The sequence below is a fragment of the Coregonus lavaretus genome (genome assembly GCF_964263955.1).
Source record: "Coregonus lavaretus genome assembly, chromosome: 5".
In the NCBI taxonomy this organism is placed as follows: Eukaryota; Metazoa; Chordata; class Actinopteri; order Salmoniformes; family Salmonidae; genus Coregonus; species Coregonus lavaretus.
In genome coordinates, this window is record NC_139992.1 from 26,276,286 (window position 1) to 26,300,429 (window position 24,144).

Below are 24,144 nucleotides of genomic sequence, written 5' to 3' on the forward strand. Positions count from 1 at the left end.
GGTACGTTGCCACGCCCTTACCCCTTTCGTTTAACCTACTCTATTTCTTATGTTCTCATTTACACCCTATTGGTGCAAAGACAATAAGTTTATACTCTCTACTAATTTGCAGTATCTCACTTATGTTCCCATTTGTACCCTATTGGTTCAAAGACAATAAGTTTATACTCTCTCCTAATTTGCAGTATCTCACTTATGTTCCCATTTGTACCCTATTGGTGCAAAGACAATAAGTTTATACTCTCTCCTAATTTGCAGTATCTCACTTATGTTCCCATTTGCACCCTATTGGTGCAAAGACAATAAGTTTATACTCTACTAATTTGCAGTATCTACCCATGTTCCCAGTTGTCCCGGCCAATACCTAAGTACAACGACAAATGGCGATTTATACTGTCTTCTAAGTTTTTAGGAGTGCTGTCCTATGATCCCAACTATATTCAAACTATGTTCCCAATTATATCCATCCCAGACCGATACAATGACAATAGATTTTTATAGAATATAGTGACAAATAGCGTACACACTCGAGTGCTGTCCTATGATCCTAACTATATCCAGACTATGTTCCCAATTATATCCAGCCCAGACTGATACAATGACAATAGATTCATTAGTCTATGTTCCCAATTATATTCAGCCTAGACTGATACAATGACAATAGCTTTTTATGGAATATAATGACAAATAGCGTACACACTTTTATCCAATAATTCCCTATATCCCCAGCCCACCCCTGGTGGTACCTAGTCTGGGGATTTCAGTATTTTCCCAGAACCGCTCTTCTGTGGAACAATACTCAATATACCATGGCTTTTAACCCTCACATTTATCAAACATTTGCATAGTATATTATGAAATCGAAATAGTATACTGTAATCATTATTTATAGTACAATAGGGTTCACTTACATCAAACAGGTGTTTCACAAAATTAATTTGGATAAAGCCAATGTGCAAAACTTTAGTTATATTACAATAGGTGTTTTGCTTACCTTTTTAGAAGCCCGGGCAATTTGTGAAACACACGGTTCGAAGACAGCGATTGTCCAATAGGCTGGATGAATTCCAGCGAAGTGAAGTTCCGCTACCAGATCACAGTCGGAGGTCACCAATTGTTAGAAATTGCGTAATTCAAATCTGGTATTGGAATAAGAATCAAGAGATCTTCAATCCAAGCTTAATTTATTATATGCAAAATGTATGTATGATAAGTATGAAGGTTCGTATATACGGGTCCACTGAAATACCACGCAGGGCACTCAGAGAACTACTATTGTTTACAGGTTCTTTCTCAAATACTCTGACAGAAAGCCTCCACCTCTTCTGTTGGCCAACCAGAGCAAAGGACTGAGTGTGGTTCAGCCAATCCGTTGGCGCAGGGGTTGGTCCCAACTCCTCGGCACTCCATTTGTTGCACAGTGTTGCCAGGCATAAGTTGCTATCATTATAACCTGTGGAGTCAGCACCCAAAAGACACCATTCCACTGTACTCCATGTACCCATGTTCAAGGACGGTTTCACAGACAACAAAGAGAGAGTGTTCGTATCTGTGAGAAATACAAGTCTTATCTCATCCTAGCCCCTAACGTTCCCCACATGAATCACAGCCTGCTATGTGAAACAATCCATATCAGTTCAAACCTATGCTCCTCATTAATGCATTTCTTCCAAGCTATTCATCACATACAGATCAAATTATGAGAAAAATAGAACCCAACAGTGTCCATAAAAACATGATCCAAAGTGCTAATTTCAGGCAGCACTGGTAGGGATATTTAAGACCAACCAAAAGCAGATTTTAGCGGTAACACAGTTGGTTATGGCATGAATTTTGACAGTGGAAATGCAGCCTGTCCAGCCGTGACGCACACTGCCCATATGCGCATGGAAAAATATGTGCTTTTGGTGCCTGTAGACTTCATAAAACACTAATGTTTTTTCCCCATTTTGCGTTATTTTATAAAAAACCAAGCATAGCCTCCCCTCCTCTCAATGAAGGCAGTTTTTCTTTTGACCTGCCCAATTTAATCAAGTAGGCTAGTCAAGACCACCGATGAAGTGTTTGGCTTGTGAGACCGCTTGGAAATAATTCTTAATCACCAAAGCTGTATTAAAAGATCAAGTTTGAGAGGATCAAAACAGTGAGCTGATGTTCCCCTTTTTATCTATGTATTGTAGGTAGGCCTACATTATATTAGCCATGCTTTGGACGTGCGTAAACCCTCCTCCATGATGTAGGTTACATCTGTCCATGCCCATCATGAAATGAGAGATGAGAACCTTGGTGAATACTGGTGAACCTGGTATTTAGAAGTTATTTTCCTGTAACAATTGTTTGTTTTCCGTTTCATATTTTTAAAACCCAAGCCCCCTGTAGGCTACTCTTACACCAGGCCTACTATAACGAAGGCTGGTTCAACAGCAATGCCTCATGTCTTTTTTTATTTTGCCGATTTTATGATATCATTACATTTTACATGTATTTATTGTTGTTGAAAAAAAAAGATTGCTTGTTTTTCATTAAATTAGATTAAAACCAAACATATTAGAATGATTCACTGTCCTGGTTTTATGGTGAGAACGTCCGTGGCACGCATGCAATGTGGAAGAGGTGTGAGCACCATCACCTTAACCTGTAAAAAACTTGTCAGACTGGATTCCATGTCTTGGGCGGTGTGTGTGTGTGTGTGTGTGTGTGTGTGTGTGTGTGTGTGTGACTGTGTGTGTGTGTATCTATGCTATGCGTGAGAAAGAGAAAAGGGTCAGTCCAGACGGGTCTATTCTAGTGGACAGAATTGTGTCAGACTGCCAGTCTCTTCAGACTCCATGATAACACTAGCTCACATGAACAGCCAGCTAGCTTCTCACGCTACAATCTGTCTCCTTGGGTTAGTTGCTGACTATCTCTGCTAACAGATGGAACACTCATAGACCTGCCGCTTCGCTCCGTCCTTCTTTGGGCACCTTCAGGGGCATAATGGATCAAGTCTGAGCTCAGAGATGAGGAACGGCCTCATCTCATCTCATGTCTGACTGTCTGTGTGTCTGTCATGTGTCACTGATAGTCAAACAATAGTTACATTGTGCGTGTGTGTTGCCTAACACCCCCCCCCCCCCCCCCCCTCTCTCTCTCTTTCTCTTTCTGTGTAACAGAAGGATGAGGTGTATCTGAACCTGGTACTGGACTATGTTCCTGAGACAGTCTACAGAGTGGCCAGACACTACAGCCGAGCCAAACAGACCCTGCCCATGGTCTATGTCAAGGTGTGTGTGTGCATTGTGTTTCCATCATGTGTGTCCTCATCCTCTGCTCTCCATTTCTAATGTATGCATGTCCTCCTGTGTTTGTGTTGTAGTTATATATGTACCAGTTGTTCAGGAGTCTGGCCTATATCCACTCGTTTGGGATCTGCCATCGGGACATCAAACCCCAGAACCTGCTGCTGGACCCCGAGACGGCCGTGCTCAAACTCTGTGACTTCGGCAGGTCAGTTTAAACTATGTGAAAGAATCTGCAGTTCTCATTTGCTTTGCTTTGATGATGATGATGATGATGATGATGATGACAATGATGTTAATGAAAATGAAAATGACTATGATATTGATGATGATGTGAATGATGACGAGGACGGTGAACATGGTGATGATGATATGAATGATGAAGAGGACGGTGAACATGGTGATGATATTGATGATGATATGACTGATGACGAGGACGGTGAACATGGTGATGATGATATGAATGATGACGAGGACCGTGAACATGGGGATGATGATATGAATGATGAAGAGGACGGTGAACATGGTGATGATATTGATGATGATATGACTGATGACGAGGACGGTGAAGATGGTGATGATATGAATGATGACGAGGACGGTGAACATGGTGATGATATTGATGATGATATGACTGATGACGAGGACGGTGAACATGGTGATAATATTGACGAGGACAGTGAAGATGGTGATGATATTGATGATGATATGACGAGGACGGTGAAGATGGTGATGATATGAATGATGACGAGGACGGTGAACATGGTGATGATATTGATGATGATATGAATGATGACGAGGACGGTGAACATGGTGATAATATTGACGAGGACAGTGAAGATGGTGATGATATTGATGATGATATGACTGATGACGAGGACGGTGAACATGGTGATGATATGAATGATGACGAGGACGGTGAACATGGTGATGATATTGATGATGATATGAATGATGACGAGGACGGTGAAAATGGTGATGATATTGACGAGGACAGTGAAGATGGTGATGATATTGATGATGATATGACTGATGACGAGGACGGTGAAGATGGTGATGATATGAATGATGACGAGGACGGTGAACATGGTGATGATATTGATGATTATATGAATGATGACGAGGACGGTGGACATGGTGATGATATTGTTTCGAGGACAGTGAAGATGGTGATGATATTGATGATATGACTGATGACGAGGACGGTGAACATGGTGATGATATTGATGATTATATGACTGATGACGAGGACGGTGAACATGGTGATGATATTGACGAGGACAGTGAAGATGGTGAGGATATTGATGATGATGTGAATGATGACGAGGACGGTGAACATGGTGATGACTATGGTGATGACGATGATGAATTGTGTGTGACTGACAGTGTGTTGTGCTGATGTTGTGTCTCCAGTGCTAAGCAACTGGTACGCGGAGAGCCCAACGTGTCCTACATCTGCTCTCGCTACTACAGAGCCCCCGAGCTTATATTTGGTGCCACCGACTACACCTCCAGCATAGGTAGGCTAACAGCTAACTGCTAAACCCCCATTTAAATTCATATACACCCTAGCATGGATAGGCTAACTGCTAAATGTTAACCCTGTTTAAAGTCAAATTACACCTCTAGAGCAGGTATACTAATCACGACATCTTCCTGTTTTTGCTCCGCCCCCTCTACAGATGTGTGGTCAGCTGGTTGTGTGCTAGCAGAGCTGTTGCTAGGGCAACCAATCTTCCCCGGCGACAGTGGAGTGGATCAGCTGGTGGAGATCATCAAGGTACTGATACCTGCCTGTCAGTTCTAGTGTCTGCCACCCAATTCTCTCTATTTCATCAGATGAAAGTTGTCTCTCTCCCTCCCTCTCTCTCTCTCTTGGTTGTTCTCAATTGTTCCTCTCTTCACGGCTCATGCTCTATCCTCTGTCTGTCATCTTCTCTCCCTCCCTTGTCTCTTCCTCCCGTCTCCCCCTCACCCTCTTTTCCTCTCCTGTCTCTGTGCTGTAGGTTCTGGGGACCCCTACACGAGAGCAGATCCGAGAGATGAACCCCAACTACACTGAGTTCAAGTTCCCCCAGATTAAGGCACACGCATGGACAAAGGTGAGTCAACAGGTACAGGAACTCTTTTACTACTCCACAATCCACCCCTCCCCTAGTATCATCTTTCTGTGCTCACCTCGCCAGCCTGCCAGGCATTCATCTCTGCCATCCCATTTGATCTGTATCGCCCAATTATGAAAATCAACACCTAGCCCCTTTCACCAAGGAACTTCATGATGGGCCCCACCTAGATCTGTAAGGATTTGATAGGTGTAAGCAATATGGTAACAGCTCCATCTAGCCCCACTAGCCTACTGGTAGGCTAGCTGGGGTTTCTACCATATTGCTTACAGCCATCAGGTTCTTTCTAATCTGCAAGGGCACATGAAGAAGTCATCAGGGCCTGGTTTCCCAAAAGCATCTTAAGGCTAATTTCATCGTTAGAACCTTCGTAGAATCATGGTTAAATCTCAGAGCCGTTTCCCAAAACCATCGTTATTAACATTGCTCTTGAAAACGCTCGTAATCTAACGCCTGCCTCAGACCACTCGTAGAACAGCTAAGTGCGTTGTTAGATGCTTTTTTCCCCCTCCCATGTCACTTTATATACAGAAGATCTTCACTAAATGTAGAATCACATGGTTTATCGTCTCTCTATGACCGCCGATAACTTCAGAACAAAGTTGATTACAAGTACGAAGTTGTCCAATGTCTTTGCAATTGATACAAACAAGCAACGTACAGTTGAAGTCGGAAGTTTACATACACTTAGGTTGGAGTCATTAAAACACGTTTTTCAACCACTCCACACATTTCTTGTTAACAAACTATAGTTTTGGCAAGTCGGTAAGGACATCTACTTTGTGCATGACACAAGTAATTTTTCCAACAATTGTTTACAGACAGATTATTTCACTTATAATTCACTGTATCACAATTCCAGTGGATCAGAAGTTGACTGTGCCTTCAAACAGCTTGGAAAATTCCAGAAAATAATTGACATCATTTGAGTCAATTGGAGGTGTACCTGTGGATGTATTTCAAGGCCTACCTTCAAACTCAGTGCCTCTTTGCTTGACATCATGGGAAAATCAAAAGAAATAAGACCTCCACAAGTCTGGTTCATCCTTGGGAGCAATTTCCAAACGCCTGAAGGTACCACGTTCATCTGTACAAACAATAGTACGCAAGTATAAACACCATGGGACCACGCAGCCATCATACCGCTCAGGAAGGAGACGCGTTCTGTCTCCTAGAGATGAACATACTGCAAATCAATCCCAGAACAACAGCAAAGGACCTTGTGAAGATGCTGGAGGAAACAGGTACAAAGTATCTATATCCACAGTAAAACGAGTCCTATATCAACATAACCTGAAAGGCTGCTCAGCAAGGATGAAGCCACTTCTCCAAAATCGCCATAAGAATCATCATTTAGCAGACGCTCTTATCCAGAGTGACTTACAGTTAGTGCATACATCTTTTTTTTTTTTCATACTGCTGTGGGGGTGCTTTGCTGCAGGAGGGACTGGTGCACTTCACAAAATAGATGGCATCATGAGGAAGGAAAATTATGTGGATACTTTGAAGCAACATCTCAAGACATCAGTCAGGAAGTTAAAGCTTGGTCGCAAATGGGTCTTCCAAATGGACAATGACCCCAAGCATACTTCCAAAGTTGTGGCAACATGGCTTAAGGACAACAAAGTCAAGGTATTGGAGTGGCCATCACAAAGCCCTGACCTCAATCCTATAGAAAATGTGTGGGCAGAACTGAAAAAGTGTGTGCCAGCAAGGAGGCCTACAAACCTGACTCAGTTACACCAGCTCTGTCAGGAGGAATGGGCCAAAATTCACCCAATTTATTGTGGGAAGCTTGTGGAAGGCTACCCGAAACGTTTGACCCAAGTTAAACAATTTAAAGGCAATGCTACCAAATACTAATTGAGTGTATGTAAACTTCTGACCCACTGGGAATGTGATGAAAGAAATAAAAGCTGAAATAGATCATTCTCTCTACTATTATTCTGACATTTCACATTCTTAAAATAAAGTGGTGATCCTAACTGACCTAAGACGGGGCATTTTTACTAGGATTAAATGTCAGGAATTGTGAAAAACTGAGTTTTAATGTATTTGGCTAAGGTGTATGTAAACTTCCGACTTCAACTGTATAAAAAGAAATTAAAACTGAGATGACTGCATTAAAATATAAACAGTAGGCTATAGGCCTATTTCAATCATATTGAAATACAGTACATTTAATGCTCAATCAATTGATTGCTACTTGTAAGCTACTGTCTGTAATTTGTCTTAATATATTTCATGATATGTAGCCTAAGGTGCGCAATGATGTGCCGATTTGGTGCATTTTTATTGGGTTAGCATTAGAATAAGCTGTCTTCAATTTGCAGCCGTAGGTGGTAATATCTCTCTAGGGACTGAATTGTCGTCAGTATTGTGAAATAATTATAATGTTAAGGAATGATTTGAATGGAGAAAGCTGATCCGAGAGCAGCGCTCCCTTTCTTTCGATCCTACAGTATCGACACATGCTCCAGCAATGCACTTAGCGACCGTTCTCTCTGCGTGGTGTTTTGGGAAACGCATGTTACATCTTTGTCCGTTGTAGGAAAGATGGATCATTAAAATACTCGTAGGCCTAAGTTCCATTGCTATCGGGAAAACGGGCCCTGGTCATGTCAGTGATAACCTCAAGGAAGGGAGATAGGAAAGTGGACATTGTCACATTATTTGAACAGGGCCCAAGGCCCTGCCCACTGCTCCAGCATTGGATAACCCCTTTTTTCTATAATAAGCAGGCAGTGTTGTAGAGCAGGTCCTCGTGGCGGCTCCCCAGACTTCACTTTGTGGTTGTTCTCTAGTACTGTATTCCCCCTAGCCACCCAGTCTCTGTGCTGATCTAGAGTCTCCTACCCTGCTGCTGAAGGGCTGGGCCCTTTACACTTGAACTGGACAAATACAAAGGACAATTTTTGGACAAACTATTTTTATATAATTTATCCAAGCATAATAACCCCAATAGTTAAGTTTATACTATATTTATGTGTACCACCCTCACCTTTCTGATGACCTCAGTCAGTTAAGTTAGGTAATATATGTAACATAGGAAGTAGTAATTACATTATCTTTCCATTTCATATCAATAAGCAGACACTGATAAATGAATAACCGAAATCCATAGGCTTTACACCCCTCTCACACCTGCTATCATGACAACATACATCTTTGTGTGCATGATACTAGTTTTAAATTGATTGGTTAACTGATTCCAGTCTTGTCTTTGTGATTGGCTCCTTGACTCTTGTCCTTGCGTGTGATTGGTTGCTAGGTATTCCGGCCACGTACGCCCCCGGAGGCCATTGCCCTGTGCTCTCGGCTGCTGGAGTACACGCCCACCTCGCGCTTCACCCCCCTGGAGGCGTGTGCACACTCCTTCTTCGACGAGCTGAGGGACCCCAATGTCAAGCTGCCCAACGGTCGGGAAAAACCCTCCCTCTTCAACTTCACCACCCAGGGTACTGCACTCTGTCTGTCTGTCTGTCAGTCTGTCTTTTTGCCTCTTTCATCCCAGTTTCATCGGTAGTACAGAGAGACTTGTTTTAGTGTTTGAATTGACTGAAAGACATAGTTACTTCTCCTTTATGCATAATGATGTGGTCTCTCTCTGTCAGTCTCTGTATTAAAGCTACTTGCTGTAATCTGTGTGTGTCACCTGTGCTTGAGGTGTGTTTTGATGTGTTTACCTGTGGTGTGTGTAATCTGCTGTAATCTGGTGTATCCTGTCTCTCTCACAGAGCTGTCCAGTAATCCCTCGCTGGCCAACATCCTAATCCCTGCCCACTACCGCACTCAGGCCGCCACCTCCACTCCAACCAACGCCTCTGCCTCCACAGGTCAGACCCACACGTCATCATTCCTCCATCCCTCTCCATCTTCCGTTTATTTTCTCTCTCTCTTGTCTCTCTCGCTCTCTCTCAGGAAAATGTCTTATTAAAACACCTGTTTACTCATTGATAAACATATGAATGGATGTGTAAATTAGTGAACAATGTCTCTCTTCTCCTGTTCTCTTCTCCAGATGGTAACAGCACAGATCGCAGCCCCACCATTACTGCCTCGGCCTCGGCCTCCAACTCCACCTCCTGAACCCCCCTCTCTGAACCCCCCAACCACCACCTTCCCCATCGCCCCAGCCAGGGGTGATGCCAGTGGAGGCATGATGACATGGCAGGGTTTAAAACGGATGACAACTACAACAACAACTCCAAGTCACCCATCTAGGTGTTTGATTTCTGCAACCTACTCCACTGAGGATGTCTTTATTGTCTGTTAGAAGGAAGGAGTGGTGGGGGGCAGGGGGAGGCTGATGAAATATAAGAGTATTCATATATAAACGTGCCCTATATACACAATTCTAGCCTGCTAATGTTTCCATGAGGACAATTCTATGTATCAAAGTAATTAGCTGACCCCACAACCACCTCCTCTTCTCTGTCCACAATGAAGCCCCCCCCCCCCTCCTACACACACATTCACGAGGGATCAGTCCCTTCCTCATGCCCTCTCCACACCCCACCCCTCATCACTTCCCCTCTGACCCCTTACCTCTGACCCCCTGGTTGGGATGGCTACCCTGGCTCCTCCTCCTGTAGTGCATGGCCTGAGTAAGGTTAGGAGTGCCTAGAGTGACCTTTCACCTTTTACCCATGCATTGACCTCCACACTTCTGCTAATTAGGCATAAGGCACACACACACACTTAACATTCTTACAAACATCCCATGCATGAAGGTCCTGATATATGTGGACACAGATAGTCCAATCAGAAGGGAGGTTTTTGATGATGTCAGAGGTTTGCTCGGGGTTGTTTTTAAACGGTTAGCAAACAGTTCTATTCTGTTTTTATTTTTGTTTTATATTCCCTGGGCTCGGGGTGGGCGGGATCATTTAGATTGACATGTGAGATATATGTGACATGTCTCTGGTTCTGTGTGCTTGTATTATTTATATATATATATACATACACAGTTTATATATTACGTTGCATTATGTACAAAATATATATATAGATATATGTATATGAAACTTCAATGGTTCAGAATCCATAACGGTTAGTTGTTGGCTCACAGAGCAGGGGCAATATTTGCTGCTGCCTAAAGACATATGAAGAGGCAAGGTGATGTGATCTCTTTTGCTGGAAAAGCTTTTTTTTCAGCAGTAACTTCCCTATTTCCCTGTGTGTCATTATTTGTATGTTAAGGCTGTAGACAGGACTACATATTGTTTTATTCCTTAACTCTCTCTCCATTGATCATGTCACTGTGTAGTAGTGCTGTCAGTTTCTAGGGGATGTCTCCCCCACACCTGCTTTCTGTCTTTAGATGAAGACATTTCAAAGTCATGCATACTTTTTCTTGAACTCGTGCCAAATTCCAAATCAATCGCTAGCTTCTACCCCCTAGGCACTTGATTTGGAATTCAGACATGGTTTCTGTCTAGATTGCAAGAAGTGTTCTTATCTAGGCCTCTGCCAGGAATCTAGGCCTCTGTCACTCCTGGCTCTCTCTTATTGCGACCACTGACTCAGTGTTTGTCAAATGTTCATCTAATGTTGGTCCAACATTAATTTAACGTTAGTCTAGCGTTCTTCTCTTTCTCTGTATCTCTCTCCACCTGGACCACACAACCGCCTCTCTGGTACAGGCTCTCAGAGTCCAGCGTCTTACTTACCCAGACATATTCACACAGGTTCAATATGACAACACAACTACAGAATGTGTATATATACAGTTCATATGCTCCTCAGCAAATCCTGACTTGTGTATGTTGTTTTTTATGTTGTGATCGTGGTATGTGTATATATGCAGACCCATGTACTGTTTATGAGCAAAGACAAAGATATGAGGGGAGAAAATAAATGAAATGAAAATAAGAAATAATCAGGGCAATATGTTGGATGATGATGATGATGCTTTATCCAGCCATATAGTTCAACCTTTACTTGTACAGTAGATAACAAGTGTATTATTGTAACAATAACTAGTCATGTATAGTGTATCTATAGTTTGGAGTGCCTTCGCCTTGCCCCCTCACCTCCTACCCCTTTCCACAACATAACCTTGCATCCCTCTTAGATGCTGTTGAATGACTTGCTGCCCCCCTCTCAGATCTCCGTTTCAGTCCAGAGTTGTACCAATGTTAGATCAACGTTAGCCTTTTTCTTTCTCTGTATGTACACATTCTCCTTGGTGTCAACACGTCATCTTCATCCACTTTTTTTCCCCATGTAAAGGTTATGACATCTGTTTTTAAAACATACATATATTGTTCGAGATTATTGACCTGATTTGAAGTAAAGGTTGTGCTTGATTTCAATCAATGTTTTTTATGATTTCACTAGGATGCACAAAGATTTTACACACGCGCGCTGTATCCAGGGTTTAAGTATGAGGATGGCCTTTTAGGTCAACAGTGTCATATACATTAGAGTACAGTATGTATTCAGTCAATGTTGCTTCTGGTATCAAAGCCATTAAGCCAATTGATGATATTGATGTTGTGACAAGCCATTCTCAGAGGAAATGCAGTACATTGTCTCTCTCTGTCTCATTCTCTACACCCCTTCTCTTTACCTCCCTCCCTCCCTCCGTGGTCTGAGGGATATTCAGTATCACCCAAGGGGTTTGTCATGCCTCACACCCTTCCCGCTTGCTGTAATATTTGCGTTCATCGACGTTTTGCTATCTATCCCATCACCAGGCCTGTGACCACTCTCCCCCAACGCCAGTTCAACCAGAGTGAACCATGTCAAATCACACCAAAACCGTTTCAGTTACCCAAAAAAATGACAAGCAAGGGTAGTGAACTATAATATAACGACTATGGCATCGCGCACACTCTCGTGGCAGAAGAATATGCTATCTGGGTTTAAAGAAAAAATAAGAAAAGACAACAAAAAAACCTGTATAACAATACTACTACTACTTGAATGCCTCTGTGACTGACATTTTTATTTCATTTTGAAATGTTTGTTTTTATTCTGTGATGGTATGCTAAATGTGCACCCCTGTAAATACTTCCCCTGCGTGCCCTGAGGAATAGTTCCCTGGTACTGTCATTTGCATTAAATAAAGAGTAGGATAGCCTGGAAATGAATTAGTATTTGCCTCTGTCTGTTTGTTCTCTCTCGCTCTGTGTGTGTGTCATTGCAAATGGTGGCTACCCCGTTTAACCCTTACTCCAGGTAGCCTCTGCTGTTTGATCCAGTGGCAATGCCCTGTTGTGATGTCTGGTGTAGAACCAAGTATGTTCAGTAGAACAGCAGGCTATGATGACCAACTGACCACATGAGGGCACTGTCCATCCACTTCATCCAGCCACACATTCTACACTTCTGTTATAGTCAAACTTCCTGTTTATTTGAGGGTTAGATACAAGAGAGCACTTCAGGCTAATATAACAATTTAAATATAGAATTCATTTTTAGTCACAAATATTCGTTTTACATACAACAGCTTTCTGATAGCCTTACGCTCTTGTTGGAAACAAGCTAAGGCCTCAAAGACATTAAAACGCAAATGCATTTTTGTCAGTCCAAAGTTGTACACATCTCAACTGTTTTCCGGACATCTTGTGTTATTTTTGACAGATAATCATCTGGGTTGTCCATCATCCACTAACGGATGACTTCCATTGAAAAATTGTCTCAATCTGTACATTTCAGACAAGTAAAATCTGTGTGGCCATACACTAATAGAAGGACAGCCTGAGGAATTGTACACCGGAGGTCATTGGTAGGCAGTGCTGGTCACAAGGCAGAGTTCAAAGGTGGCGAGTGCTGGCCATGAGTGTAACTCCAGCCCTGTGTGTCTGCTAGTATTACACCACACAGAAAGATAAACATTTATGACCATGACCCAACACTCACAAAGCCAAACACATGTGCATATACTGTTCATGTCAAGAAAACACAACCCAACCTTCAGAATACATTTACATAATTTAGCAGACGCTATTATCCAGAGCGACTTACAAATTGGTGCATTGAACTTATGATAGCCAGTGGGACAACCCATTTTTTATGAGGGAGGGGGGGGGGGTATAAGGATTACTTTATACTATTCCAGGTATTCCTTAAAGAGGTAGGGTTTCAAGTGTCTCCGGAAGGTGGTCAATGACTCCGCTGTCCTGGCGTCGTGGGGGAGCTTGTTCCACCATTGGGGTGCCAGAGCAGCAAATAGCTTTGACTGGGCTGAGCAGGAACTGTGCTTTCGTAGAGGTAGGAGAGCTAGCAGGCCAGAGGTGGATGAACGTAGTGCCCTCGTTTGGGTGTAGGGTCTGATCAGAGCCTGAAGGTAAGGAGATGCCGTTCCCCTCACAGCTCCGTAGGCAAGCACCATGGTCTTGTAGTAGATGCGAGCCTCAACTGGAAGCCAGTTGAGTGTGCGGTGGAGCGGGGTGACATGAGAGAACTTGGGAAGGTCGAACACCAGACGGGCTGCGGCGTTCTGGATAAGTTGTAGGGGTTTAATGGCACAGGCAGGGAGCCCAGCCAACAGCGAGTTGCAGTAATCCAGACGGGAGATGACAAGTGCCTGGATTAGGACCTGTGCCGCTTTCTGTGTAAGGTAGGGTCGTACTCTGCGAATGTTGTAGAGCATGAACCTGCAGGATCGGGTCACCGCTTTGATGTTAGCGGAGAACGACAGGGTGTTGTCCAGGGTCACGCCAAGGTTCTTTGCACTCTGGGAGGAGGACACAAGGGAGTTGTCAACCGTGATGGCGAGATCATGGAGCGGGCAGTCCTTCCCCGGGAGGAAGAGCAGCTCCGTCTTGCTGAGGTTCAGCTTGAGGTGGTGATCCGACATCCACACTGATATGTCTGCCAGACATGCAGAGATGCGATTCATGTACCTGCATTTGTAACATTCTTCAAAACATAAGATTATGTATCACACTTTGATTCTAATTGTTATTTTCACACACACACCTGCAATGAGGGTAAATTGATATGGACTAGATCAGGGGTAGGCAACCCGGTTCCTGGGATGCCGCAGGTACTGCAGGACTTTGTCCCAACTAGGCACCACACCAGACCAACTGAACTCATTGATCAGTTTGGTGATTGACTAAATTCAACACACCTGGTCTTCCAGGTTGGTTAAATCAAAAACATGAAGTGTCTGCCTACCCCTGGACTAGACTGATAATTTTATCTCACACTTAAAGCTGGAATCCACAGTGGTGAAACTGCCACGTCCATTTTGCAATATTACAACAACAAAGACATTACTTCAAACAACAATGTTTTTTTTAATGATGCTGGATGCTCATTTCCTCAAAACAAAAACAACAGTGCCACTGGCCAGTTTCGCCTATTGCAGATCTCAGCTTTAAGGAGGCACTTGACTTTGTCCCAACTAGGCCATCACAAGCACATTAGAGGCTGCTGCTGCCTATTGAAATCACTGGCCACTTTAAGAAATGGAACACTAGTCACTTTAATAATGTTTACATATCTTGCATTACTCATCTCATATGTATATACTGCATTCTATTCTATAATATTCTACTGTATCTTAGTCCATGCCGCTCTGTTATTGCTTGTCCATATATGTATATATTCTTAAATCCCATTCCTTACTAGTTTTGTGTGTATTGGGTATATGTTGTGAAATTGTTAGATATTACTTGTTAGATATTACTGCACTGTCGAAGCTAGAAGCACAAGCATTTCGCTACACCCGCTATAACATCTGCTAAACACGTGTATGTGACAAATAAAATTTGATTTGATTTGACCAGATTTAAGGAAAGAGATTACAGCAGCCAATTAGTGTTTTTCACAGAAAACTAAATCACTCCTTAAATTCTATAGGAACTGTAGGGCACAGATGAATCCCTTTGAATACACATCATGTACTGCTGTCCTTGTATAAGAGGATTTAGCATTTGTGCTTTAAAAACAAGACTGAGTCTCTGACAAATGTTTTGCATTGGCAATATGCATACGGGTAATTGAATGATCGCTAATAGAAAAAACACAAGCATGCACACAATAAATATAAAACACATAGCTCTTTTTTTCTGGCATTTTCACAAACACAGTCATAGATTTTGAATAAAATAAAAGCTTCATTCTTGCCACATAGGCAGTTTTACAGATCTTTGGATCCTTGGTTTAGATGTCTCTGTTGATCCCTGTCACAGTTATGTAGGCATCCTGTATCTGTCTGAGGATGGAGGATTTAGCTAGCTGTCAAAGTGATTTAGGTGTCCTTGTTGAAACCTGTCTGAAAGCGATTTAGGCATCCCTGCTGATGCCTGTCTGTGTGCGTCTGTCTCAGGGGTCCTTGCTGACCACCTCCAGGATGAATGGGTCGAATGAGTTGTCTGGCTGGATGTCCAGAATCTGCAGTACCTCTTTGGTATACTCCTCATTCATAGTCCTCATATCCATCAGACACGCCAGAATGTTAGAGTACAGCAGGCTGGGGGGACAGGAGGACAGGAGAGACAAGGAGATAGGGCCTAAGAGGTCACTATGAAGACATAGCATTGCTACCCACTGGTCTCAGACGTCAATTCAACGTCTATTCCATGTTGGTTCAACATAATTTCATTGAAAATAAGTGGGAACAACGTTGATTCAACCAATGTGTGCCCAGTGGGTAGGCACATTATCCAACGCCATGTTTTACGACACATGACTCTGTCTCATGTCTCAATGAAATCCAATATTTAGAATGAGACTCACTGTTTCTCAGGCTTGGGCCTCTTAGAGTCGATGTGGACTTTCAGCATGATAGCCTGCTTCTCCTGCAGTCCATCAATCACATTGTGACCGATCACACCCGGACGATCTGCCAATCAGGACACAGCATTTTCAACCACATAAGCATTTAGGGAGCAAACTACTACTGTCTCAGAAAGTCCTTTATAATTTAAACTAATTTCACTGTCTTTCTTCACTAGTTTGGATTTACTTAAATGTGTTGAAAGTAGGAAGAACGAAGCAAAGTCAGAGCATGGTAATGAGTGTGTGTGTGTGTGTGTGGCCTAATGTTACCTAGAGAGAAGAGGGCGATGGCCCACATAAGAACACTCCGCCTCCTGCAGCTGTATGTTCCTCAGGGTGTAGTGGAACCGCATCAGAGGGTCCAGCAGGTGGAGCTGAAACCCAGCTACAACAGAGAGAGGGGGACGAGGGAATGGAGGAAGAGAGGGAGGGAGAGAAGGGGAGATGAGAGTAAGAGGGAGATTTGCGAAGGGGTGGGAGTGAGGAGGGTGAGAGAGGGGAGAGGGAGGAGAGAGGGGGAGACGGAGGGTGGGGGTGGAGAAAAGGGGGGAGAAAGAAAGAGAAAGAAGGTTCAGAGGGAAGCGGTACAGAAAATTGAGAGGATGGGGTGTGTAAGGAGATGGAGAAAATGGAAACAATAGACAAGAAAGAGAAAGTGTGGGAATGGGGTAAAAGAGAGGGACATGCGAGAGACAGGGTAATGATGATCTTCAGTCATGTGATGTGATAAAGAAACTACATCAAGCTAATAACCCTCACTATGGGCTAGATTCAATCTGCGCTATAGTGTGATTGACATTTAAAGTCAATGTTTCCACGTTTGCAGAGACTGCATTCACGGTAAACGCTACGTCGGTTTAATCGGAAATTACTTTTACATTTCAACCATGCTACAACACAGATCTTCCAGGCTACGGATTGAATCGAGGAAAAATAAAAGGGAACACTGTTTTATACAAACACATCCATTAACCCCTGAGTCAAGCACTAGGCTACATGGTACACCAGAAACATCCAGTAATAACAGGGACAACACGATGAAATGAAAGTTGGCTGTTCATCTACCTTGATTACATCTACCTTGACTCTACTTGTTTTTTTGTTTTTTTGTTTTTTTTTTGGGGGGGGGGGGGTAGATCAGCTTAATATTGCAGATAGATTGTAACTTCCATCAATGTAATTGTCTGCATCACTTCCAATCCCCCATGTTATTTATATATATACTCCCCTTTATTCCTTTTCAACCCCGCCATCCTTTCCCTACTTGGGGTAAATTAGTGAACAACAATGCCCTCTACTTCCAGCCTATACTTACTATCTACACCTTACGGACACAGTCAATATTACAATAATTCTATTTTATTTGTTTTTGCTCCTGAACTTCTTCTGCTCTCAACCTCTCCGATCATTTTCATGATGTCCATCCGGTTTGCTTCTATATGCCATATCTTTCTAACTGTGCTCTTTCCCAAAAGCTCCCAACATACAACCTATATACTTATTATGGACACAGTATGCATACATTATTAGTTATCTTGTTATTATTTGTTGTTATTTGTTATTAGTCCCATCCTTCAACCTCCCATCTATCTCTTAACACCATCCATATAGGATTTCTATTTGCCATATATATTTCAACAGTACTGTGATGTTTTACAAAAGTTCTGAACCTTTCTATTCTCATTGCTTCTACAGATTGTGAATTAAAAATAAACATTTTTGCTAAAAGTATTATTATATTATTGATCGATTGACTATGACTTTTCAGATCACCCAGTAATGCTATCTGCAAGGTTAGCTCCAGGTAAATATTGCAATCCTTTAGCCATTCCTGGACCTGTGTCCAAAAACAAGCTACAAATGGACAGAACCAAAACAAATGATCCAATGATTCTGTCTCCTCACAGCAAAATCTGCAGAGCTGGGAAGATTGTATCCCCCATATAAATAACATTCTATTGGTAGCAAGAATTTTATATAATAATTTAAATTGGAAGATTCTAATTTTTGAATCCGGTGTCGTTTTGCGTGTCAGTTCATAAACACTATGCCATGGGATCGGTACGTCAAAAATCTCTTCCCAACTATTTTGCAATCTATATGGGACGGCTGTCAATCCTTTGGTCCTTAAGTGAAACTGATATACTTTTATATTTATCACAGTTTTCCTTAACCAATTATGTTCTTTAATGTAAGGCCGACAACTGCTACGCTGACGAGACCCAGGTTAACATTAACACCAAACCGCACGGCAAGCGGTACCGGAGTGCCAAGTCTAGGTCCAAAATACTTCTCAACAGCTTCTACCCCCAAGCCATAAAACTCCTGAACAGCTAATCATGGCTACCCGGACTATTTGCACTGCCCCCCCACCCCATATTTTTACGCTGCTGCTACTCTGTTAATGATTTATGCATAGTCACTTTAACTCTACCCACATGTACATATTACTTCAACTACCTCAACTAGCCGGTGCCCCCACACATTGACTCTGCACCGGTACCCCCCTGTATATATAGCCTCCCTACTGTTATTTTATTTTACTTCTGCTCTTTTTTTCTCAACACTTTTTTGTTGTTTTATTCTACTTTTTATTAAAAATAAATGCACTGTTGGTTAAGGGCTGTAAGTAAGCATTTCACTGTAATGTCTGCACCTGTTGTATTCGGCGCAACATTTGATTTGATTTGATTTGACACCAACTCTAGCAAAACTCAGCAGCTGCCTAGAGGACATCAGGGCATGGATGAAAGGGAACTTCCTCTAGTTGAACAGTGGCAAAACTGATGCTATGCTTATTGGGACACCCAAGCAGTTCACCAGTGCTGGAAACATCTGCCTTAAAATCAGCGGCCAGGCCATCCACCTGTCCTCTCATCTCCAACCTAGGAGTCAAGTATGATATTTCTCTGTCCTTTGATGCCCACATAAAACAAATATGTAAAACGTAATTTTCCACCTAGCCAACTATTGCTATTTTACCTGCCTTGATTCTAAATGTATGTTGTTTTTATTGTACATAATTTCTTATTTTTTTCTCAGTAGAGCTTTGAGATAACTCTGTAATGAAAAGCCCTATACAAATTAAATGTATCATTATTATTAGCTGCTCCTCCAGCCCGTCGCCAATGGAAACGGTAACCAGGAGGCTGCTGTCCCCGTCAGAGCCTTCTATCTATAACCTCATGATGGGCTGCATTTACACAGGCAGCCCAATTCTGATCGTTTGCCACTAATTTGTCTTTTGACCAATCAGATCTTATGCCAATAATTGGGCAAAAAAATCAGAATTGGGCTGCCTGTGTAAACGCAGCCATGGAGACGTAAACAAACAGATGGCCTGTTGGAAGGGAAGGGGATCATTAAAGTCACCCTAGGGCTTAGTGAAACGAAAACATAAGGCTCTGTTTGATGTCCTTATGATATTCTTATTACTAGCTTCTCCTATTAGTGACAGCAATATATTAGCAAGAGCAATAAGGCTGCTAGTCAGGTGAGTAAAGATCTGTCTCCATGTAGCTTCGCCAGTCTTAGAGCTCTGAGACTAGTCTGCATGGAACAATGACTACCTGTGCTGGTTAACTGTGGCTTGGGATGGCCAGTCAGGCTAATGATATACACATATACAGTACCAGTCAAAGGTTTGGACACACCTACTCATTCAAGGGTTTTTCTTTATTTTTTACTATTTTCTACATTGTAGAATAATAGTAAAGACATCAAAACTATGAAATAACACATATGGAATCATGTAGTAACCAAACAAGTGTTAAACAAATCAAAATATATTTTATATTTGAGATTCTTCAAATGCCCACCCTTTGCCTTGATGACAGCTTTGTACACTCTTGGCATTCTCTCAAACAGCTTCACCTGGAATGCTTTTCCAACAGTCTTGAAGGAGTTCCCACATATGCTGAGCACTTGTTGGCTGCTTTTCCTTCACTCTGCGGTCCGACTCATCCCAAACCATCTCAATTTGGTTGAGGTCGGGGGATTGTGGAGGCCAGGTCATCTCATGCAGCACTCCATCACTCTCCTTCTTGGTAAAATAGCCCTTACACAGCCTGGAATTCTAAATAAATCACAGACAGTGTCACCAGCAAAGCACCCCCACACCATACCACCTCCTCCTCCATGATTTACGGTGGGAAATACACATGCGGAGATCATCCGTTCACCAACACCGCGTCTCACAAAGACATGGCGGTTGGAAGCAAAAATCTCCAATTTGGACTCCAGACCAAAGGACACATTTCCACCGGTCTAATGACCATAATGCCCTGAATCTTTTCTACAACGCCCGGAAATCTGCCCCCTTTATTCTCTGTACCCAACGCACTAGAAGACCAGTTCTTAAAGCCTTTAGCCGTATCCTTATTCTAGTGTCCTCCTCTGTTCCTCTGGTGATGTAGAGGCTAACCCAGGCCCTGCAGCCCCCAGTATCACTCCTACTCCCCAGGCGCTATCATTTGTTGACTTCTGTAACCGTAAAAGCCTTGGTTTCTTGCATGTTAATATCAGAAGTCTCCTTCCTAAGTTTGAGTTATTCACTGCGTTATCACACTCCGCCAACCCTGATGTTCTACCAGTGTCTGAATCCTGGCTTAGGAAGGCCACCAAAAATTCTGAAATGTCCATCCCCAACTATAACATTTTCCGTCTAGATAGAACTGCCAAAGGGGGTGGAGTTGCAATCTACTTAAGAGATAGCCTGCAGAGCTCTATCATACTATCCAGGTCTGTGCCCAAACAGTTTGAGCTTCTACTTCTAAAAATCCACCTTTCCAGAAATAAGTCTCTCACTGTTGCCGCTTGCTACAGACCCCCCTCAGCCCCCAGCTGTGCCCTGGACACCATATGTGAATTGATTGCCCCCCATTTATCCTCAGAGTTCGTACTGCTTGGTGACCTAAATTGGGATATGCTTAACACCCCGGCCATCCTACAATCCAAACTAGATGCCCTCAATCTCACACAAATGATCAACGAACCTACCAGGTACAACCCTAAATCCGTAAACATGGGTACCCTCATAGATATCATCCTGACTAACTTACCCTCTAAATACACCTCCGCTGTCTTCAACCAGGATCTCAGCGATCACTGCCTTATTGCTTGCGTCCGTAACGGGTCCGCGGTCAAACGACCACCCCTCATCACTGTCAAACGCTCCCTAAAACACTTTAGCGAGCAGGCCTTCCTAATTGACCTGGCCCAGGTATCCTGGATGGATATAGATCTCATTCCGTCAGTAGAGGATGCCTGGTTGTTCTTTAAAAGTAATTTCCTCTCAATCTTAAATAAACATGCCCCATTCAAAAAATACAGAACTAAGAACAGATATAGCCCCTGGTTCTCCTCAGACTTGACTGCCCTTGACCAGCACAAAAACATCCTGTGGCGTACTGCATTAGCATCAAATAGCCCCCGGGATATGCAACTTTTCAGGGAAGTTAGGAACCAATATACACAAGCAGTTAGGAAAGCAAAGGCTAACTTTTTCAAACAGAAATTTGCATCCTGTAGCACTAACTCCAAAAAGTTTTAGGACACTGTAAAGTCCATCGAGAATAAGAGCACTTCCTCCCAGCTGCCCACTGCACTGAGGCTAGGAAAGACTATCACCACTGATAAATCTACAATAATCGAGAATTTCAACAAGCATTTTGCTACCTGGCTACCACTACCCCGGCCAACAGCTCTGCACCCTCCGCTGCAACTTGCCCATGCCCCCTCCGCTTCTCCTTCACACAAATTCAGACAGCTGATGTTCTAAAAGAGCTGCACAATCTGGACCCCTACAAATCAGCTGGGCTAGACAATCTGAACCCTTTCTTTCTAAAACTAGCCGCCAAAATTGTTGCAACCCCTATTACTAGCCTGTTCAACCTCTCTTTCGTAACGTCTGAGATCCCCAGAGATTGGAAAGCTGCCGCGGTCATCCCCCTCTTCAAAGGGGTTGACATTCTAGATCCAAACTGTTACAGACCTATATCCATCCTGCCCTGCCTTTTGAAAGTTTTTGAAAGCCAAGTTAACAAACAGATCACCGACCATTTCGAATCCCACCGTACCTTCTCCGCTATGCAATCCGGTTTCCGAGCTGGTCATGGGTGCACTTCAGCCACGCTCAAGGTCCTAAACGATATTATAACCGCGATTGATAAAAGACAGTATTGTGCAGCCGTCTTCATCGACCTGGCCAAGGCTTTCGACTCTGTCAACCACCACATTCTTATTGGCAGACTAAATAGCCTTGGTTTCTCAAATGACTGCCTCGCCTGGTTCACCAACTACTTATTTGATAGAGTTCAATGTGTCAAATCGGAGGGCCTGTTGTCTGGACCTATGGCAGTCTCTATGGGGGTGCCACAGGGTTCAATTCTTGGGCCGACTCTTTTCTCTGTGTATATCAATGATGTCGCTCTTGCTGCTGGTGACTCTCAGATCCACCTCTACGCAGACAACACCATTTTGTATACATCTGGCCCTTCATTGGACACTGTGTTAACAAACCTCCAAACGAGCTTCAATGCCATACAACACTCCTTCCGTAGCCTCCAACTGCTCTTAAACTCTAGTAAAACTAAATGCATGCTCTTCAATCGAACGCTGCTGTTACCCGCCCACCCGACTAGAATCACTACTCTCAACGGGTCTGACCTAGAGTATGTGGACAACTACAAATACCTAGGTGTCTGGTTAGACTGTAAACTCTCCTTCCCGACTCACATTAAGAATCTCCAATCCAAAGTTAAATCCAGAATCGGCTTCCTATTTTGCAACAAAGCCTCATTCACTCATGCTGCCAAACATGCCCTCGTAAAACTGACTATCCTACCGATCCTTGACTTCGACAATGTCATTTACAAAATAGCCTCCAACACTCTACTCAGCAAATTGGATGTAGTCTATCACAGTGCCATCCCTTTTGTCTCCAAAGCCCCATACACTACCCACCACTGTGACCTGTACACTCTTGTTGGCTGGTCCTCATTACATGTTCGTCGTTAAATCCACTGGCTCCAGGCCATCTATAAATCACTGCTAGTCAAATCCCCGCCTTATCTTAGCTCATTGGTCACCATAGCAACACCCACCCGTAGTATGCGCTCCAGCAGGTATATCTCACTGGTCATCCCCAAAGCCAACACCTCCTTTGGCCGCCATTCCTTCCAGTTCTCTGCTGCCAATGACTGGAACGAATTGCAAAAATCTCTGAAGCTGGAGACTCTTATCTCCCTCACTAACTTTAAGCATCAGTTGTCAGAGCACCTTACCGATCACTGCACCTGTACACAGCCCATCTGAAATTAGCCCACCCAACTACCTCATCCCTATATTGTTATTTAACTTATTCAACTTAACTTATTCAACACCATAGTGCCCTCTAAGCTCATCACTAAGCTAAGGATCCTGGGACTAAACACCTCCCTCTGCAACTGGATCCTGGACTTCCTGACGGGCCGCCCCCAGGTGGTAAGGGTAGGTAACAACACCTCTGCCACACTGATCCTCAACACGGGGGCCCCTCAGGGGTGCGTGCTCAGTCCCCTCCTGTACTCTCTGTTCACCCATGACTGCATGGCCAGGCACGACTCCAACACCATCATTAAGTTTGCCGACGACACAAAAGTGGTAGGCCTGATCACCGACAACGATGAGACAGCCTATAGGGAGGAGGTCAGAGATCTGGCCGTGTGGTGCCAGGACAACAACCTCTCCCTCAACGTGACCAAGACAAAGGAGATGATTGTGGACTACAGGAAAAAAAAGAGGACTGAGCACGCCCCCATTCTCATCGACGGGGCTGTAGTGGAACAGGTTGAGAGCTTCAAGTTCCTTGGTGTCCACATCACCAACGAACTATCATGGTCCAAACACACCAAGACAGTCGTGAAGAGGGCACGACAAAGCCTATTCCCCCTCAGGAGACTAAAAAGATTTGGCATGGGTCCTCAGATCCTCAAAAAATTCTACAGCTGCACCATCGAGAG

The 24,144-nt window shown here is 43.3% G+C and overlaps 1 protein-coding gene and 1 pseudogene across 3 annotated transcripts in view; one reads left to right on the forward strand and one right to left on the reverse strand.

The window, feature by feature from the left end:
* Nucleotides 1–12,493, forward strand: part of LOC311129830 (glycogen synthase kinase-3 beta-like) — a 43,863-nt gene extending 31,370 nt beyond the window's left edge. Inside the window, exons 4-11 of one of the 2 annotated variants that reach the window (XM_084162295.1) lie at nucleotides 3,156–3,266; nucleotides 3,359–3,489; nucleotides 4,695–4,801; nucleotides 4,964–5,061; nucleotides 5,288–5,395; nucleotides 8,676–8,862; nucleotides 9,142–9,240; nucleotides 9,426–12,493. In XM_084162295.1, coding sequence (XP_084018421.1) covers nucleotides 3,156–3,266; nucleotides 3,359–3,489; nucleotides 4,695–4,801; nucleotides 4,964–5,061; nucleotides 5,288–5,395; nucleotides 8,676–8,862; nucleotides 9,142–9,240; nucleotides 9,426–9,493 — 909 coding nt within the window. In that variant the 3' untranslated portion in view covers nucleotides 9,494–12,493. The remainder of the gene's footprint in view (nucleotides 1–3,155; nucleotides 3,267–3,358; nucleotides 3,490–4,694; nucleotides 4,802–4,963; nucleotides 5,062–5,287; nucleotides 5,396–8,675; nucleotides 8,863–9,141; nucleotides 9,241–9,425) is intronic. The other variant, XM_084162296.1, reaches the window with a different exon arrangement.
* A 3,195-nt stretch (nucleotides 12,494–15,688) lies between these two features.
* LOC311129208 (nuclear receptor subfamily 1 group I member 2-like) lies at nucleotides 15,689–19,022 on the reverse strand (annotated as a pseudogene). Its single transcript has 4 exons — nucleotides 18,965–19,022; nucleotides 16,415–16,529; nucleotides 16,103–16,208; nucleotides 15,689–15,836 (listed from the first exon to the last, which is right to left on the reverse strand). The product of its transcript is annotated as a nuclear receptor subfamily 1 group I member 2-like (transcript).
* Between the last annotated feature and the right edge of the window lie 5,122 nt (nucleotides 19,023–24,144).